Source organism: Leucoraja erinacea, chromosome 31, assembly GCF_028641065.1.
Source record: "Leucoraja erinacea ecotype New England chromosome 31, Leri_hhj_1, whole genome shotgun sequence".
In the NCBI taxonomy this organism is placed as follows: Eukaryota; Metazoa; Chordata; class Chondrichthyes; order Rajiformes; family Rajidae; genus Leucoraja; species Leucoraja erinaceus.
Genome location: NC_073407.1, coordinates 26,217,715 through 26,238,818, shown reverse-complemented (window position 1 = coordinate 26,238,818; position 21,104 = coordinate 26,217,715). Strand labels below are relative to the sequence as shown.

The 21,104-nt window shown below is 45.5% G+C and overlaps 1 protein-coding gene across 2 annotated transcripts in view; it reads left to right on the top strand.

The window, feature by feature from the left end:
• Positions 1-21,104, top strand: part of abca2 (ATP-binding cassette, sub-family A (ABC1), member 2) — a 327,339-nt gene that overhangs the window by 108,067 nt on the left and 198,168 nt on the right. For both annotated transcript variants that reach the window (XR_008725992.1, XM_055660339.1), the window contains exons 10-17: positions 1,352-1,511; positions 10,285-10,413; positions 12,317-12,484; positions 14,748-14,844; positions 15,914-16,087; positions 16,999-17,101; positions 19,258-19,372; positions 19,920-20,110. Coding sequence is in view for 1 of the 2 variants with exons in the window: in XM_055660339.1 (XP_055516314.1) it covers positions 1,352-1,511; positions 10,285-10,413; positions 12,317-12,484; positions 14,748-14,844; positions 15,914-16,087; positions 16,999-17,101; positions 19,258-19,372; positions 19,920-20,110 (1,137 nt within the window). In the remaining variant the exon portion in view is untranslated. The remainder of the gene's footprint in view (positions 1-1,351; positions 1,512-10,284; positions 10,414-12,316; positions 12,485-14,747; positions 14,845-15,913; positions 16,088-16,998; positions 17,102-19,257; positions 19,373-19,919; positions 20,111-21,104) is intronic.

Below are 21,104 nucleotides of genomic sequence, written 5' to 3'. Positions count from 1 at the left end.
TCCGTGCATGAATGATATTATCAGTTTTGTTCTCTCCCAATCTCAATTGCGTTCTCGTAATTTGGCACGGATTAAAGGGGGCAGAAACGCATCGTTGAACCTGGAATACCGAACTTCCAAGAAACACAGTGGCGCAGCGGTAGAGTTGCTGCCTCACAGCACCCGAGACCTGGGTTCGATCCTGACTATGGGTGCTGTCTGTACGGAGTTTGTACGTTCTCCCCGTGACCTGCGTGGGTTTTCGTCAACTGCGTACAGTTTTGGTCTCCTAATCTGAGGAAAGGACATTCTTGCCATAGAGGGAGTACAGAGAAGGTTCACCAGACTGATTCCTGGGATGTCAGGACTTTCATATGAAGAAAGACTGGATAGACTCGGCTTGTACACGCTAGAATTTAGAAGATTGAGGGGGGCTCTTATAGAAACTTACAAAATTCTTAAGGGTTGGACAGGCTAGATGCAGGAAGATTGTTCCCGATGTTGGGGAAGTCCAGAACAAGGGGCCACAGTTTAAGGATAAGGGGGAAGTCTTTTAGGACCGAGATGAGAAAAACATTTTTCACACAGAGAGTGGTGAATCTGTGGAATTGTCTGCCACAGAAGGTAGTTGAGGCCAGTTCATTGGCTATATTTAAGAGGGAGTTAGATGTGGCCCTTGTGGCTAAAGGGATCAGGGGGTATGGAGAGAAGGCAGGTACAGGATACCGAGTTGGATGATCAGCCATGATCATATTGAATGGCGAATGGTGCAGGTTCGAAGGGCTGAATGGCCTACTCCTGCACCTATTGTCTATGTTTCTATGTCTATGTTTTCTCCGGGTGCTCTGGTTTCCTCCCACACTCCAAAGAAGGGCAGGTTTTCCCGGCTGCCTGTGCGGGAACAATATCTTATTAATGTAAGGTGGACAAAAATGCTGGAGAAACTCAGCGGGTGCAGCAGCGTCTATGGAGCGAAGGAAATAGGCAACGTTTCGGGCTGAAACCCTTTGGGTTTCGACCCGAAACGTTACCTATTTCCTTTGGGTTTCGGCCCGAAACGTTGCCTATTTCCTTTGGGTTTCGGCCCGAAACGGTTGCCTATTTCCTTTGGGTTTCGGCCCGAAACGTTGCCTATTTCCTTTGGGTTTCGGCCCGAAACGTTACCTATTTCCTTTGGGTCTCGGCCCGAAACGTTGCCTATTTCCTTCGCTCCATAGATGCTGCTGCTCCCGCTGAGTTTCTCCAGCATTTTTGTCTACCTTTGATTTTCCAGCATCTGCAGTTCCTTCTGAAACATATTATTAATGTATTTTTGTCTTTCCGTTGTGTTGGATATCACCTCAGTGATTTTGCTTTTCTCTTTCTGGTCCAGAACGATAGAACCGGAGGCACTGAAGCAGGGCAACATGAGCTCGTTGGGCTTCACCAGCAAGGAACAACGCAACCTAGGATTACTGGTGCATCTCATGACCACCAACCCCAAAATCCTATATTCACCAGTTGGCACAGAGGTGGACAAAGTCATAGAAAAGGTAAGGCCTTTAACTTCTGTCAAGGAAAAGTTAAGGGACCCATACACAAATAAAAACATATTTCTTCCATCGAACGTGTCCAAAGACAGGCCGCTCGATTTGTTACTAACACCTATGAGAGGGAAACGAGTGTCACCAAACTTCTGAATTCTCTGGGGTGGAACCCTCTCCAAGACAGACAGACGTGAAGCTCACCGTTTGACAAAATGTTAAATGGTCAGCTCGACATCGACTACAAGACCTACACCAAACCCAAACCGATTAGGAGCAGACAGGGGGCATTCGATCCAATTTGTGATCCCAGCTACAAAGACAGATGTGTACAGCAATTCGTTCTTCCCCCGCACAAATAAAGCATGGAATAATCTCCACCCAACTATAGTTACCCAACCAGATGCAACTAAATTTAAAGTAGCTCTTTCTTCCCAATAACCCTTTCTGGCTTAAGCCCTCCCTTCACCACCTCCAGTTTAAATTCCATTAGGAATATTTTGGAGGACCAAGAAACCAAGGCCGCAAGGAAAATGCATTTTACATCCATAAACCTCCTGCATTTAATCTTTAGTCAGAGGGTGGCGAATCTGTGGAATTATTTGCCACAGAAGGCTGTGGAGGCCAAGTCAGTGGATATTTTTACGGCAGCGATAGATAGATTGTTGATCAGTACGGTTGTCAGGGGTTATGGGGAGAAAGGCAGGAGAATGGGGTTAGGAGGGAGAGATAGATCAGCCATGACTGAATGGCGGAGTAGACTTGATGGGCCGAATGGCCTAATTCTGAACCTATCGCATGACGTTATGACGTTTTATGTCTGAAATGTTACATCTTGAAGAAATGAGAATTAGGCAAAACAGACGAATTCTTAATGATTTGGTCTTTTAATCGACTTTGGTGCATATGGTGCAACACAGCCTTAGAAATTAAACGTTACAGAGCCGGGTGAAGGGTGGACTAAGATATTAAATAGATATCTCTCTCAATCTCTTTCTTTTTATTTCCTTTCTGTCTCTCTGCCTTTTTTTTTTCCTTCTCTTTTTTCTACTCTTTCTCCTTCTACCTTTTCTTTGGGTTTTCTTGACTATCTCACGAACCAACACTACGGCTTTAGGATATTCTCTCCTCCTCATGACTACTCTCATTCTCTGTTCTATTCTGCTAAATTTGAAACAAGAAGTTGTACATGAACTGTATTCTCTCATTACGTATTAGATACTTATGTACTACATTATTGTACTTCTAATAAAAAAATAAAAATAAAAAAAAGATCCTTGTGTAAACTGAGGCCACATAACAAGAGACAAACAAATTATTCTGGCAAATGTAATGTTTATGAGAACTCTTTCACAAGGAGGAGGAGGGGGGGGGATTGTTATCTAATTAGTCTACAAGCCCATTAAATAACCAAAAATGGAAAGTAACTATTTTAAATTGCCAAGTCCATGAAAGATGACAGCTGTGATATTGATTTAGGTTTTGTAAGCGCAGAAGACAAATGTAACGTGAACAAAATGAGTTATAAAAGCTACTGTTGCAAAAAAAAGATCAATATTACATCAGCAATTTGTGATTTGTTCATTGTGTAATTGCTGAATGTTAGTAGACAATATTTATCATAGTTCCTGTGGAAACAGTTATATTATGCTTGTGAAAGGGAGTGTGGCACGGTGGTGCAGCGGTAGAGTTGCTGCCTCACAGCGCCAGAGTCCCGGGTTCAATCCTGTCTGTACGGAGTTTGTACGATCTCCCCGTGAACTGCGTGGGTTTTCTCCAGATGCTCTGATTTCCTCCCGCACTCTGTAAAATGACTGTGTGATTTTCTTGGACGTTGTTTGTGTGCAGAATAGGGGCAAGACATATGGAGGGTGGGAGCTTAGTTTGTTTCCCATCTGTGTCATTCCATGGTATAGAACGTTAAGACCAATTTTGCAAAAAATATATATATCTGTATGAATCTAAATGTTATTTTCATGTATCTGTACACTGTGGACGGCTCGATTATAATCATGTATTGTCTTTCCGCTGACTGGTTAGCACGCAACATAAACTTTGCACTGTACCTCCGAACACGTGACAATAAACTAAACTGAACTAAACTAACTCAAACCGACCACAAGCGTCACCTTTGAGATGACGAATATCATGCTAAATCCCATTCAGAATTTTAAATTCATTTCCAAATTTTCCTCATTGGTCAAAATAGCTTAATTTTTTTTTAAATCAATTTCCACATAACTGTTCCACTCAACTGTAACTGTTTTGTTTGAATTTAATATCCAGGACTAAGAGATAAATTTGTAGGGAGCATTGCCGTGGCAACACAGCCACCAGAATCCCACCCACACTCCACCTCTGCATTCACACTGAGCTCAATAATTGGCTGACCTTCCGAGGTGCCGACTTGTATTCCTCTGTGTAGACACACGCACACACACACACGCACACACACACAGACACACACTCACACACACACAAACACACGCACACACACACACGCGCACACACACACACACACACACGCACACACACGCGCACACACACACACACACACACACACACACACACGCACACACACGCACACACACGCACACACACGCACGCACATTTCCTACATACACACACACACACAGGACACAGACACACACACACACACGTTTGGCTATTCACACACATTGAGTCATTTCCTAATAAGACATAGGAACAGAGTTTGGCTGTTCAGCCCATTGAGTCAACTCCGCCATTCAATCGTGGCTGATCTATCTTTCCCACTCAACCCCATGTAGTTTAGTTTAGAGATACTGCACGGAATCAGCCCTTCGGCCCACCGAGTCTGCACCGACCAGCGATCCACACACACACCAACACTATCCTACACACACTAGGGACAATTTAACATTCACACCAAGCCAATTAACCTACAAACCTGTACATCTCTGGAGTGTGGGAGGAAACCGGAGCACCCGGAGAAAACCCACGCAGGTCACGGGGAGAACGTGCAAACTCCGTACAGACAGCACCCGTAGTCAGGATGGAACCCGGTCTCTGGCGCTGTGAGGCAGCAACTCTACCGCTGCGCCACCGTGCTGGCTATTCACTATTAATAATCTAGCCCTGTTTCTATTTCTGAATCCAGACCGATTAGTCTCCTTCTCCACATCTCCATAAGACACATCAGGAGGCCAGTCCTTCTCCCATGGTGTCTTTCAAGAATCGTATGATTTATTTACACTTTTAGAGTTGTGCGGAAACAGGCTTTTCAAACAATACTAACCAGATTTTGGAAAAGACCGGAAGATACCCATAGAACTGCAGAGTGCTGATTTACACAAAAAACGTGCAACTCCGTACAACATGCTGGAGTAACTGGTGGGCTCAGGCAGCATCCCGTGCTGAGAAATCCAGAATTAGTACCTTCACTCGTAAGATAGATTTGAAACAAGTTTTTAACAAAAAAAAATAATTAGGTATTTATTTTAGAATATTAGTGCGGCTGTCACTCTAGAACATCAACATTTGACGTACCTCGAATATTAGTGACTGCCACTCAACCGTACCGCCACCCCCCCCCCCCCCCCCCCCCCCCGACACTTATTATTATTTATTTAAACCATTTGCTATGTCGCTCTTCAAGGGAGATGCTAAATGCATTTCGTTGTCTCTGTACTGTACACTGACAATGACAATTAAAATTGAATCTGAATCTGAATCTGAATCTGAGGAAGTGTGCTTTGAATGTTATCAGAACCCAGGCAGCACGGTGGCGCAGCGGTAGAGTTGCTGCCTCACAGCGCTAGAGACCCGGGTTCGATCCTGACTACGGGCGCTGTCTATACGGAGTTTGTACGTTCTCCCCGTGACCTGCGTGGGTTTTCTCCGACATCTTTGGTTTCCTCCCAAACTCCAAAGACGTAAAGGTTTGAAAGGCTTCAAGTACTTAATCCACCAGCTATAAACAAACGCCTATTGAAAAACAAAAGACTTGGACCGAGCCATGGAATATTAAGCCTCTTGTTTATGCTTCACCAGTGTTATCAGTCCAGGCAGATTCATTGACTGTAACTGAAGTGGGTTAGATTAGGGAAAGTGAAGCTCATGTTTTTTAACACACGCCAAAATGTTGGCTCCACGAAAAATTCCAAGAAAGGAAATGAGTTGAGACTGAGACATGTTTATTTGAAGTACAGCATGCAATCCTGGCCAATTATTTGCCACAAATCCAGTGCTAATTTTGTGGGCAGAATACATTCTAAACTCTCGTCTTGAAAGACAATGAAATAAAAAAATGAAAAGTGGAGGCCGGTTCTCTGGATGCTTTCAAGAGAGAGTTGGATAGGGCTTTTAAATATAGCAGAGTCAGGGGATATGGGTAGAAGGCAGGAACGGGGTACTGATTGGGAATGATCAGCCATGATCATATTGAATGGTGGTGCTGGCTTGAAGGGCTGAATGGCCTACTCCTGCGCCTATTTTTCTATGTTTCTATCAATGGCGGTGCTGGCTCGAAGGGCCGAATGGCCTACTCCTGCACCTGTTGTCTATTGTCTATTGTTTATTGAGATAAAATGAAACGTGGCTGCTTGGCTTTCTTTGTGGTTTGACCTGCCTCAATGTGTTTGATCCTTGCTGCAATAGATGCTTAGATTGAATATCCCAGCAGATTCACAGCAAGCATTACATATAATACCAGCGGGAAACACATCATTAGCATTTGCTTCATGTACTCACTTCATCAGTGGCCATATGTCGTGGTACCTTTGTTGCCCTGAAGTGTTGTGTAGTGTCCCTGATGTGAATAATTTGGATGATTTCTTCTCATCTCTGGCCTTTATTTCCTCTGATTTGTTGCATCATCGATGTTCTTCATAGGTGGCATAGTGCCAGTCAATTGTTTGTGTCCACTAGAGTGCCAACCTGTGAGGCACTCTTAAGACAGCTGATGTTTAGTTTTATGTGTCGCCTGGACAAGTCAGAGAATCACATAATTGAAGCATTAGTCAGCCCTCTGAAAAGCTGCTATAGATTCACTTCTAGGCTAAGACGGCATTGGTGCAATAGCTTATATATATTTTAGGCTAATATGCAATTTCTTAATGTATCTTTGTAATTCTTTGTACTGTTTGATGTGTATAGTGGAAACAGGCCCTTCGGCCCAACTTGCCCACACCGACCAACATGTCCCATCTACACTAGTCCCACCTGCCTGCATTTGGTCCATATCCCTCTAAACCTGTCCTATCCATGTACCTGTCTAAATATTTTCTTAAACGTTGTGATAGTCCCAGCCTCAACTACCTCCTCCGGCAGCTCGTTCCATGTACCCACCATCTTTTTTGTGTGAAAAAGTTACCCCTCAGGTTCCTATTAAATCTCCCCCCCCCCCTCACCTATGTCCTCTGGTTCTTGAAGGCTTGCTTAATTTAGTTTAGTTTAGTGTAGTTCAGAAATACAGCGCTGAAACAGAGTCCACGCCGACCAGCGATCCCCAACATTAACACTACCCTACGCACATTAGGGACAATTTTACATTTACACCAAGATAATTAACCTGCCAACCTGCACGTCTTTGGAGTGTGGGAGGAAACTGAAGATCTTGGAGAAAACCCACGTAGGTCACGGGGAGAACGTACAAACTCCGTACAGACAGCGCCCGTAGTCGGGATCGAACCGGGCCTCTGGCGCTGTGAGGCAGCAACTCTACCACTGCCCTAGATGCAGTATAAAGGCAATACCTGAACGGGGACTTGAACCCTGGACCCTCAGATTAATAGTTTGATTTTCTGCTGACTGAGCTATCCGGGACCTTGCTTCTTGTTTTTTTAGCATTGTTGGATATGCAGGATGGATATTCACATTGGCTGATGGTGATAATGTCACAACTGCAATTATTTGTTCGACACTAAACAACTTAATGTTGGGAATGTATATCTAAAGAAGGGTCTCGACCCGAAACATCACCCGTTCCTTCTCTCCAGAGATGCTGCCTGTCCTGCTGAGTTACTCCAGCATTTTGGGTTTATCTGCAGTTTAATGTTACATGCCCCTATACACCTGGGCAGCTTCCTCCAGCCCAGCTTTGCATCTTATAGATGTGTAAAGGTTTCACAAGAAGACTTCCAGTGACAAATTAATGATTTAATAAGTGCTTTATAAAATGTAGTAGATTGATTGCATTAAATGTCGCCAGTATGAGAGGAATAGATCGGGTAGATGCACGGAGTCTCCTGCCCAGAGTAGGGGAATCGAGGACCAGAGGACATGGGTTCAAGGTGAAGGGGAAAAGATTTAATAGGAATCCGAGGGGTAACTTTTTCCACACAGAGGGTGGTGGGTGTATGGAACGAGCTGCCAGAGGAGGGAGTTGAGGCTGGGACTATCCCAACGTTTGAGAAACAGTTAGACAGGTACATGGATAGGACAGGTTTGGAGGGATATGGACCAAACGCAGGCAGGTGGGACTAGTGTAGCTGGGACATGTTGGCCGGTGTGGGAAAGGGCCTGTTTCCACGCTGTATCACCCTATGACTCGATTTCTTTGTGAAAGCAAATTGCAAATAAATATACAAACGCACACAAAAATCAAACCTCGATTCCACACAGAACAAATTGCACAGTCAGCAGGTTTTGGTGTACAGGTTATTTCCTGTTATGTGCAGAGGAATGTAGAAAGAGCTTACTAAGCATTTTTCTGAGGGATTAGATCTCCGATCAAAAGAAATGTTCTTAGTTTTAGGTCAGGAGATTGACAAATTTATTACGGAGTTGCACCCACCCACACAGCTCCTCACCCATCTCATTTGCTTCCTGTGGAAAAATTATTCGTGCAGTTAGAAGCACAGAGAGCTGGGATAATTTGTGGAGATTTTGACAATAAACTATAGAAGGTGGACAAAAAATGCTGGAGAAACTCAGCGGGTTATGCAGCGTCTATTCGGGCGAAGGAATAGGTGACGTTTCGGGTCGAGACCCTTCATCAGTATAAATGACACTGGGTTCGTCTAAAGCATGGTGTACTGATTATATACGGCAATGCCTGCCGAGTTAACCAGGCATTGAAGACGTATAAAACAGATACATTCAAAAATAAGTTGCTGCCAGTAACGCCACAGATTTATTGAGCTGTGACAATCCGTGATAAATGGCACAATTTCGACCAGTTCGCAGTTCCCTGCTGCTCCAACTATTCGCTGTCAAAGGCATGATTTAAGGTGGAGGTGTTCCGCATTACTCTGCCCAGCACCCACACAGGATCCCATTCATCACTGAGTTATCATGGACTCTACACATCAATACACATTGGAAGGGGAGTGCGGATAAGTAAGGCAGGCGTGTGTGTTTACAGGCTGTAGCTCGCACTGTCGTAAAGGCAGCAACATATCGCCATCTTTCATCTGTTAAAGAAAGATTTACACTGGAATAAAACATTATATATCTGTGTGTGTGTGTGTATACGTGTGTGTGTGTGTATCTGTGTGTGTGTGTGTGTGTATATCTGTGTGTGTGTGTAGTGTATGTGTGTGTATGTATATCTGTGTGTGTGTGTGTGTGTGTGTGTGTGTGTGTGTGTGTGTGTGTGTGTGTGTGTGTGTGTGTGTGTGTGTGTGTCTGTGTGTGTGTGTGTGTATGTATATCTGTGTGTGTGTGTGTGTGTATGTTTGTGTGTGTGTGTGTATATTTGTGTGTGTGTATGTGTGTGTGTGTGTGTGTGTGTGTGTGTGTGTGTGTGTGTGTGTGTGTGTGTGTGTGTGTGTGTGTATATCTGTGTGTGTGTGTATATGTGTGTGTGTGTATATCTGTGTGTGTGTGTATGTATGTGTGTATATGTGTGTGTGTGTGTATGTGTGTGCATGTGTATGTGTGTGTATATGTATATCTGTGTGTGTGTGTGTGTGTGTGTGTCTGTATCTGTGTGTATCTGTGAGTGTGTGTGTGTGTGTGTGTATCTGTGTGTGTGTGTGTGTGTGTGTATCTGAGTGTGTGGGGTGTATGTGTGTGTGTCTGTGTGTGTATCTGTGGGGGTGTGTGTATGTATATCTATGTATATTAAAATTAAAATGCCGTACCTTCAGAGTGGAGATGAGGAATTTCTTTAGCCAGAAGGTGGTGAATCTGTGAAATGCATTGCTGCAGACGGGTGTGGAGGCCAGGACATTGGGTACGTCTAAAGCATGGCGGCACCTCTTTCACTATGGACTCCTTGAACGCCTGGTTTATTGTTGAAATAAAGGAAAATCATTTACACCCAGAGAGTTGTGAATCCGTGGAATTCTCTGCCAAAGATGGCAGTGGAGGCCGATTCACGGGATGTTTTCAAGAGAGTTAGATTTATTCAATTCAATTCAATTCAATTCAACTTTAATGTCATCGCACAAATACAAGTATGAATACAACGAAATGCAGTTTTGCGTCAGTCCGTAGTAGTTGTGCATAAAGAAATAAAAAAAATAGAAAGAGAGAACATACAGAATAATCAGGAAATACAGAATAATTAAACAATGGGGACGGAGGGACCAGAGAAATCTATCGGCGGGACTCCGAGTTCAGCTTTAAGGGCTAACGGAATCAAGGGATATGGGGAGAAAGCAGGAACTGGGTACTGATTTTGGATGATCAGCCATGATCATATTGAATGGCGGTGCTGGCTCGAAGGGCCGAATGGCCTCCTGCACCTATGTTTCTATGAATGTTCTGCAATTGCAGATTACATGCAATTGCTCCATTTATGCTGCATAAGGTGAGTTGACCCTTTGCTTTTGTCTGACTTTTTTTCGTTCTGCAGGCTAATGAAACGTTTGCGTTTGTTGGGAACGTCACTCATTACGCCAGAGTCTGGCTGAACATATCGTCCGAAATCCGTACCTTTCTGGAAGAAGGCAAGCTACAGAATCGCATCAGCTGGCTACAGCAAGTATGTGTTGTCATAACCTGGCTCCCTTCATCAATGTCACCTGTGCACTAAATAGCAGACAAGGTTCAGTCCCTTCTTGCATTCTTTTATTGTCCATTGGTGATTCCAAGTAGCCGCGATCTTCCGTATTTTGTACGGAAATGTGATCAGAATACGGATGTACGGATTTGCTTTGTAAAATACCGATTTTTTAAAAATCAGCCCGACTTTTTATTTCATCTTGCTGGTTGAGAAATGCAAGCATATAAAAAATCATACTGTAACTCCAAACGTTATAGTAGATAATATATACTTAATTATATATTGAGGTTGAGATGGAGTTTCTTCCCAGAGGCCATTCGGACTGTAAACGCCTATCTCACCAGGGACTAACTCTACTGAACGATTTTCCTTCCATTATTTATTATGTAAAAGAATATGTGTGTTATGATTGTGTTTATAATTTGTTTGGTTGTTTTGTTGTTTGTCTTTTGCACAAAAGTCCGCGAGCATTGCCACTTTCATTTCACTGCACATCTCGTATGTGTATGTGACAAATAAACTTGAATTGACTTGACTTGATATTATAGCAGAAAATTATAGCAGATACCTGTTAGTATATTAAATTTCAAGATCTGCATGATTATTTTTGTAAGCTTTGACTGCCTGTCCCGCTATAGGTTTAATCAAAATAGTCAACAAAATAGAGAGAGTACAGAGGAGATTTACTAGAATGTTGCCTGGGTTTCAACAACTAAGTTACAGAGAAAGGTTGAACAAGTTAGGTCTTTATTCTCTGGAGCGCAGAAGGTTAAGGGGGACTGGATAGAGGTCTTTAAAATGATGAGAGGGATAGACAGAGTTGACGTGGAGAAGCTTTTCCCTTTGAGAATAGGGAAGATTCAAACAAGAGGACATGACTTCAGAATTAAGGGACAGAAGTTTAGGGGTAACATGAGGGGGAACTCCTTTACTCAGAGAGTGGTAGTGGTGTGGAATGAGCTTCCAGTGGAAGTGGTGGAGGCAGGTTCATTGGTATCATTTAAAAATAAATTGGATAGGCATATGGATGAGAAGGGAATGGAGGGTTATGGTATGAGTGCAGGCAGGTGGGACTAAGGGAAAAAAGTTGTTCGGCACGGACTTGTAGGGCCGAGATGGCCTGTTTCCGTGCTGTAATTGTTATATGGCTATATGGTTAAACAGCGCTGTCAGAATGAGATCCAGTATAGTCCGATCAAAGATAGTCTAAGGGTCTCCAATGAGGTAGATAGTAGCTCAGGACTACTTCCTAGTTGATGGTAGGATGACTCAGTTGCCTGGTACAATGCAGCTGGGAAGAAAGTGTCCCTGAATCTGGAGGTGCGTGTTTGCATGAGTAAGTTAGGCTGAAGGGCTTGTTTCCATGTTGTTTAATGAGGAACTGCAGATGCTGGAAAGAAGAAGGTAGACAAAAGTGCTGGAGAAACTCAGCGGGTGCAGCAGCATCTGTGGAGCGAAGGAAATAGGCAACGTTTCGGGCCGAAACCCAAAGGAAATAGGCAACGTTTCGGGCCGAAACCCAAAGGAAATAGGCAACGTTTCGGGCCAAAACTCAAAGGAAATGGGCAACGTTTCGGGCCGAAACCCAAAGGAAATAGGCAACGTTTCGGGCCGAAACCCTAAGGGTTTCGGCCCGAAACGTTGCCTATTTCCTTCGCTCCATAGATGCTGCTGCTCCTCCTGAGTTTCTCCAGCACTTTTGTCTACCTTCTTGTTTCCATGTTATATGACTCTATTTAACTTGTGCTGCTGTGCGCAAAAGCCTTTACCAATGTTTTGCCTTTCTGTGCAATGCATTCATTCTAGAAGCGCGGTGGTGTGATGCAAAGCTTGGTGACACACAGCTGTCTGAGCTCTCGCTTGCTTGTGCTCTGTCTTGCAGTTCACCTCCGATTTGAAGAGGCGCCCAGAGGTACTGAACGCCTCCGACAGCGATATCATCAGGAACTTCATCAACAGCAACTTCTCCATGCCCAACTCCAGCAGTCTGCTCCAGCAACTGGACACCATCGATAACGCAGCCTGTGGGTGGATACAGTTCATGTCCAAGGTGAGAACATGCTAGGACACAGAGTGCTGGAGTAAACTCAGCGGGTCAGGCAGCATCTGTGGAGAACATGGATAGGTGACGTTTCACAGAGTGCTGGAGTAACTCAGCGGGTCAGGCAGCATCTGTGGAGAACATGGATAGGTGACGTTTCACAGAGTGCTGGAGTAACTCAGCGGGTCAGGCAGCATCTGTGGAGAACATGGATAGGTGACGTTTCACAGAGTGCTGGAGTAACTCAGTGGGTCAGGCAGAACATGCATCTGTGGAGAACATGGATAGGTGACGTTTCACAGAGTGCTGGAGTAACTCAGCGGGTGCAGCAGCATCTATGGAGCTATGGAAATAGGCAACGTTTCGGGCCGAAACCCTTCCGGGTTTCGGCCCGAAACGTTGCCTATTTCCAGAAGGGTTTCGGCCCGAAACGTTGCCTATTTCCTTAGCTCCATAGATGCTGCTGCACCGTAACTCAGCGGATCAGGCAGCATCTGTGGAGAACATGATAGGTGACGTTTCAGATTCAGATTCAATTTTAATTGTCATTGTCAGTGTACAGTACAGAGACAACGAAATGCATTAACAGGAGGGATATAGGCTGCAGTCACAACAGTGGAGGTGAACTCTCTGGGCAGATAGAACGGTCTGCATCTAACCAAGAGGAACTCAAGGTTAGCTGAGCATTGACTCTCGATGATGGTGGAGTCCGTGCACCATGATTTGTTTACATAAATGCACAGACCCCCCCCTCTGGTCTTACCAGAGTCTGATGTCCTGTCCGCTCGGAGTAAATGACGCCCCGATAGCTGGATGCTGGAGGAACTCAGCGGGTCAGGCAGCATCTCTGGAGTAAAGGAGTAGGTGACGTTTGAGGTTGGACTCCTTCTACAAACATTGAAGAAGGATTTAGTTTAGAGATACAGCGTGGAAACAGGCTCTTCAGCCAACAGAGTCCGCGCCAAACAAAGATCACCGCACACATGAACACTATCCTACACACACAAGGGACAAGGTAGATTTACACCAAGTCAATTAACCTACAAACCCTGTACACCTTTGGAGTGTGGGAGGAAACCTCGAGGATCTCGACGAAAACCCACGCGGTCACGAGGAGAACGTACAAACTCCGTACAGACAGCGCCAGTAGTAGGGATTTAACCCGGGCCTCCAGAACTGTTAAACAGCAGCTCTACCCGCTGCGGCACACACCCTGCCATCCACGGGACACAGGACAGGACACAAAGTGCTGGAGTAACTCATCAGGTCAGGTAGCATTTCTGGAGAACATGGATAGGTGTCTTTTTTGGTGGGGATCTTTCTTCAGACTGATGAAGAGGTGACCCTCCTGAAGAAGTATCTCGACCCGAAACGTCACCCATCCATGTTTCCAAGGGAAGCTGCCAGACCCATTGACATTCCTCAGCTTCCTGAAGTGGGAGCAACGCAAAGAATTTCACCGTGACTTGTCCTATGTAACAATAAAGTAGTCATTCATTCATTCATGCATTCATTCATTCATTCATCCATGCATACATTCATTCATACATTCAATCATTCAATCATTCAATCATTCAATCATTCATCCATTAATTCATTCATTCATTCATCATACATTCATCATACATTCATTCATTCATTCAATCAATCATACATTCATTCATTCATGCATTGAGTTACCCCAGCACTTTGATTCATATATTTAGCTCGTTGTTCTTAGAGTCAGAGAGTTTGGTCCATATCCCTCTTAACATGTACCAGTCTAACTGTTTCTTAAACGTTGGGATAGCCCCTGCCTCAACTACCTCCCCTGGCAGCTTGTTCCATACACCCAGCACCCTTTGTGTGAAAATGTTACCCCCTCAGATTCCTATTAAATCTTTTCCCCTTCACCTTAAACCTATGTTCCCTGGTCCTCGATTCACCTACTCTGGGCAAGAGACTCTGTGCATCTACCCGATCTATTGCTCTCATGATTTTATACACCTCTATAAGATCCCCCCTCGTCCTCTGGTGCTCTATGGATTAGAGACCCAGTTAGCTCAACCTCTCCCTATAGCTCAGGCCCTCTAGTCCCGGTAACATCCTTGTGACTCTTCTCTGTACCTTCTCCAACTTGACAACATCATGGTGCCCAGAACTGAGCACAAATGTGGCCTCACCAACATCTGATGGAGCTGTAACATGACCTCACAACCCCTATACTCAATGCTGATGAAGGCCAATGTGTCAAGAGTTCTTCTGGTAATGATTGTATCCATTGTTTCTCCAGGTGAGTGTGGACATATTTAAGGGCTTCCCCAATGAGGAGAGCATCGTCAACTACACCTTGAACCGAGCGTATCATGAAAATGTCACCGTATTTGCCAGTAAGTATTTTAGACAATAGACAATAGACAATAGGTGCAGGAGTAGAGGCCATTCGGCCCTTCGAGCCTCCATTCAATGTGGTCATGGCTGATCATCCCCAATCAGTACCCCGTTCCTGCCTTCTCCCCATATCCCCTGACTCCGCTATATTTAAGAGCCCTATTTAGTATCCAGAGAACCGGCCTCCACCGCCCTCTGAGGCAGAGAATTCCACACTCACAACTCTCTGGTGAAAAGGTGTTTACCTAAAGCATATGTCCCCTGGTTCTCGATTCCTCTACTTTTTGAAAGCGACTGTGTGCATCTACCTAATCTATTTCTCTCATGATTTTATACTTCTCTATAAGATCACACCTCAACCTTCTGCCCACCAAGGAATATTCCCAAGAGCCCCAGCCTACTCAACGTCTCCCTATAGCTCCCTATAGTCCTGGCAAAATCCTTGTAAAACCTTTTCAACTTGACAACATCTTTCCTATAAATTGTATCCTAATATGAAAATAGCAATGACACTGCCCCAATTTTGGGATGATATCTCAATTGAGATAATATCTTCCATGGACTCCATCTACACCTCACGCTGCCTCGGCAAGGCCAGCAGCATCATCAAGGACCAGTCTCACCCCGGCCACTCCCTCTTCTCCCCTCTCCCATCCGGCAAAAGGTACAGAAGTGTGAAAACACACACCTCCAGATTCAGGGACAGTTTCTTCCCAGCTGTTATCAGGCAACTGAACCATCCTACCACAACCAGAGAGCAGTCCAGAACTACTATCTACCTCATTGGTGACCCGCAGACTATCCTTGATCGGACTTTGCTGACTTTACCCTGCACTAGACGTTATTCCCTTATCATGTATCTGTACTGTAAGTATACTGGAATACACTGTAACTACACTGTACACTGTGGACGGCTCGATCGTAATCATGTGTTGTCTTTCCGCTGACTGGTTAGCACGCAACAAAAGCTTTTCACTGTACCTCGGTACACGGGACAATAAACTAAACTGAACTAACTGATATGATGCTTACAGAAATGATGAAAAATATGTCTGCTTCTTCCTCAAGGTGTGATATTTCAGACCAAGGAGGACGGCACTCTTCCCCCTCATGTGATGTTGAAAATACGCCAAAACTCCAGCTTTACGGAGAAGACCAATGAAATCCGTCGTGCCTACTGGAGGCCCGGCCCCAACACCGGAGGGAGGTTCTATTTCCTCTATGGCTTTGTCTGGATTCAAGGTGGGTCCCACAGCGATGTGGTGTGGCCTTTAAATCACACGTCACCCCTTCAATTTCACCAGGTTTCATCTGAAGAAGGTTCCTAACCTGATACGTCACCTATTCTTGTCCTCCAGAGTTGCTGCTTGACCAGCTGAGTTACTCCAGCACTTCATGTTTTACTCAAGATTCCAGCATCTGCAAATCCTTGTTGCTCTCAATCTTTGTGTCTCTCTGTCTCTCTGTCTCTCTGTCTCTCTGTCTCTCTGTCTCTCTGTCTCTCTGTCTCTCTCTCTCTCTCTCTCTGTCTCTTTTTTTTTTCTTTTTCAAAGACTTTATTCAACACATCAAATACTACAACAGATCAAGTCATACACAAAACGAACTTACATTATATCGTGTCATTATAGTACAACATTACAATCATTATTCACAATACTCTCAACCCCACGCGGTGCCCAGCGCCCACGGAATACCTCCAAAGTCCCCGTGAGCACCGCATGTTCCCTCTCCAGGGACACACGTGCATGGTCGTAGGCCCGAAAGAGGGGCAAGCAGCCGTCTCTTGCCTTACCATCCATCGCCTGCTGCCCTCTCTCTCTCTCTGTCTCTCTCTCTCTCTCTCTCTCTCTCTCTGTCTCTCTCTCTCTCTCTCTCTCTCTCTTGCTCTCTCTGTCTCTCTCTTTGTCTCTATCTCTCTCTCTGTCTCTGTCTCTGTCTCACTATCTCTCTCTATCGCTCTGTGTGTGTCTCTCTCTGTCTCTCTCGGTTTCTCTTTCTCGCTCTCTCTCGCTCTCTCTGTCTCTCTCTGCCTCTCTCTCTCTGTCTCTGTCTGTCTCTGTCTCTGTCTGTCTCTGTCTCTCTCTGTCTCTCTGTCTCTCTGGCTCATTCACTAATTCACTCCCTCATTCATGTGTGTTGTGTCATTACAGATATGATGGAACGGGCCATCATCAACACGTTTGTGGGCCATGATGTGGTGGAGCCCGGGAACTATGTGCAGATGTTCCCCTACCCCTGCTACACTAGGGATGAGTAAGTATATGTACAGCGTGGGCGTGTGGGAGAGGTGGGTCACCTGAGAAACATAGACCATAGGTGCAGGTGTGTAGGCCATTCGGCCCTTCGAGCCAGGACACCATCCAGAACCAGTACCCCGTTCCTGCCTTCTCCCCATATCCCTTGATTCCGTTGGCCCGCGGAGCTAGATCGGCAGATGGTTGAACAAAGGCCAGGGATGAAAACACGGGAATTGTGAAATAGAAGGTGGTGGGAATTATGAAGCCGGAGGAAAGGAGGAAAGGTCAGGGGTGAAGGGATGAATGGCCTGTTTCCATGCTGTGTCCCTAAACGTAAGAAGGACCCCCGTGGTTATAGCCATTGCCTTCTAAATTCAGCACAAGAGTCACAGAGTGATACAGCATGGAAACAGGCCCTTCGGCCCAACTTGTCCACACCAGCCAACATGTCCCATCTACACTAGTCCCACCTGCCTGCGCTTGGTCCATATCCCTCCAAACCTGTCCTATCCATGTACCTGTCTAACTTTCTTAGACGTTGGGATAGTCTCAGCCTCAACTACCTCCTCCGGCAGCTTGTTCAATATACTGTGTGAAAAAGTTACCCCTCAGATTCCTATTAAATCTTTTCCCCTTCACCTTGAAACTATGTCCTCTGGTTCTCGATTCACCCAGTCTGGGTAAAAGACTTGCGTCTACACAGAGATTTTATACACCTCAATATGAACTCCCCTCGTCCTCCTGTGCTCCAAGGAATAGAGTCCCTTAGTCCCACAATGAATTAAAATGAGAAGATTGGCTGATTTTATTGAAGATATATAGAGGTTTCTATCATGTTATGGGAGGCACGGTGGTGCAGCGGTAGAGTTGCTGCCTCACAGCGCCAGAGACCCGGGTTCCATCCTGATTACGGGCGCTGTCTGTACGGAGTTTGTACGTTCTCCCCGTGACCTGCGTGGGTTTTCTCCGAGATCTTCGGTTTCCTCCCACACTCCAAAGACGTACAGGTTTGTAGGTTAATCGGCTTGGTGTAAATGTAAATTGTCCCTAGTGTGTGTAAGATAGTGTTAGTGTGCGGGGATCGCTGGTCGGCGCGGACTCGATGGGCCGAAGTGCCTGTTTCCACACTGTATCTCTAAAACTAACACTAAAAGCAGACCTAAAACGTCCTCCTGAGGTGTGAGGTCCTCTGATTGAAAGGCCAAAGGAAGGCATTCCTTTTGCTCATCACCAGCTGGGTTTTGTACGCCTGATTATATCTTGGAACCAATCGGAGAAAGTCTGAAAGCCTCAAATATAGTATTCTTGCTCTAATTCAATTTAACCTGCCTTAGAAACCTCCCAACAGTACAATTTAAATAAACTGTATCGCTCACAAAACCCCAAGGAACAGTTTGAAAGCTGTATCAACGTGCTGTGTGAATCCAATTGCTTATGATAACCACACTTTAGTTTAGTTTATAGATTCAGCGGGAAAACTGGCCCTTTGGCCCACTGTGTCCGAGTCTACATATATCCACTGACTTGACCTCCACCGTCCTCTGTGGCAAAGAATTCCACAGATTCACCACCCTCTGACTAAAGTCATCCCATCCTAGGTCAATTTACAGAGGTGAATTAACCTACAAACCATCACATCTTTGGGATGTGAGATGAGACTGGAGCACGTTGAGAAAACTCCCAGAGCCCGCGCCGACCAGCGATGGATCCCAGCATGCTAACACTCTCCTACACACACTAGAGACATTTTATAATATTACAGATGGCCAATTGACCTACAAACCTGTACGTCTTTGGAGTGTGGGAGGAAATCAGAGCAGCCGGAGAAAACACACGCAGGTCACGGGGAGAGCGTGCAAACTCCGTACAGACAGCGCCCGTAGTTAGGAACGAACTCGGGTCTCTGGCGCTGTGAGGCAGCAACTCTACTGCTGCGCTGCGGTAGATTTGTTTGTCAAATCAAAAGCTGCCACAGATTTTTGTAAAGGACGTTAAGTTAAGTTTAGTTTAGAGAGACAGCGTTGAAACAGGCCCTTCGGCCCACCGAGTCCACGCTGACCAGCGATCCCCGCACACTAACACTATCCTACGCACACTAGGGGGCGATTTTACATTGATGACAAGTAGTAAAGTGTAGTTCTAATGAAAGATCTTGTGTTCCCTTTCGTCCAGTTTCCTGTTTGTGATTGAGCACATGATGCCACTCTGCATGGTCATATCCTGGGTCTACTCTGTGGCGATGATGATACAACACATTGTCGCTGAGAAGGAACACCGGCTCAAAGAGGTGGGCTTCGACTAATCGCTTCGTTCAGTTTATTGTCATGTACAGCGAAAAGCTTTTGTGTTTGAGTCTAGAGAGTTTTATTGTCATGTGTCCCAGATAGAACAATGACATTCTTACTCGCTGCAGCACAACACAATATGTAAACATAGTACATAACGAGAGAGACAAAAAATAGATACATATACATGCACACATACTCAATAAATAAACAATGAAAACCCCCGTCCAACGGTACAACTTCATTCCAAGAGTTCTCCCGAGTTTGCCCTGATTCGAACTCGGAGGTTTACGGTAATGGCCACTCGTCGGTACTCGGGGACATTTTTCATCATGTTGAAAAATCTTCACGAGTCTTCCCGCGCTTACCTGCCGTTAGCGAGTCTTCCCGAGTACCCGCCGTTAGCACTAAGAGACGTCCCCGAGCTCCGATGTACCCGCTATGTTCATTCTCTTGGAATGAACTCGTACCGTGGGACAGGCCCTTTAATTGTCTACCGATGAGCCAAATGACTCGGTCATCTCCCGTTTGTTTCTGTGCCTCTTGCAGGTGATGAAGATGATGGGGTTGAACAATGCCGTGCACTGGGTTGCCTGGTTCATCACCGGCTTCGTGCAGCTCTCCATTTCGGTCACTGCCCTGACGGGTATCCTCAAATACGGCAAGGTCCTGATGCACAGTGACCCCTTCATCATCTGGCTGTTCCTCACCATCTACGCCATTGCCACCATCATGTTCTGGTGAGTTAAGTTGCCGTTTGTTCCAAATACAATTAAAGATGTTTCTGCCGGTGGGAGAGTCAATAGCTTAGAGATACAGCACGGAAACAGGCCCTTCGGCCCACCGAGTCCACACCGGCCAGCGATCCCCGCACACTAACACTATCCCACACATTTTTACATTTGCCAATTAACCTACAAACCTGCACGTCTTTGGAGTGTGGGAGGAAACTGAAGATCTCGGAGAAAACTCACGCAGGTCAACTTTTTCACACAGAGAGCTGTGTGTGTGTGTGGAATTCTCTGGTGGAGGCCGGTTCGCTGGATGCTTTCAAGAGAGAGCTAGATAGGGCTCTTAAAGATAGCAGAGTCAGGGGATATGAGGAGATGGCAGGAACGGGGTACTGATTGGGGATGATCAGCCATGATCACATTGGATAGCGGTGGTGGCTCGAAGGGCCGAATGGCCTACTCCTGCACCTATTGTCTATTGTCGCGGGGAGAATTTATTCTCAGTCACATACGTTAATTATTAAGGGAGTGACTTTCTTTTCCTTACAAGCAGTCTGGTAGAGTATCGTCACCCCGCGATCCTCCATGAGCAAGTATACAGGAAACGTCCCCTGAGTCGCATGCAGGAGGTGCCATGTACAAAGCCCACGTTCTAGTTCTATTGAGCGGTGCCTGTACGAGGCGAGTCCCAGGCTGTTCCGGGCCTCCTGGACTGTCTTGGACCAGAGGCAGTTTCTTCCCAGCTGTTATCAGGCAACTGAACCATCCTACCAACAACCAGAGAGCGGTCCTGAACTACTATCCACCTCATTGTTGACACCTTGGTCCATCTGCTTCAGAACTTCTTGCACCTATTTGCACTAATTGCACTTCATCTGCCACTTCCCCGACCTAACCTTGCGGTAGCAGCTGGCCACGAACATGTGGATATCCAACGTGCCACTTGCAACGTGTTAAGCACCCCAGCTAATCGGAGAGAGCTGGCCATTCGATCAGCTCGTTG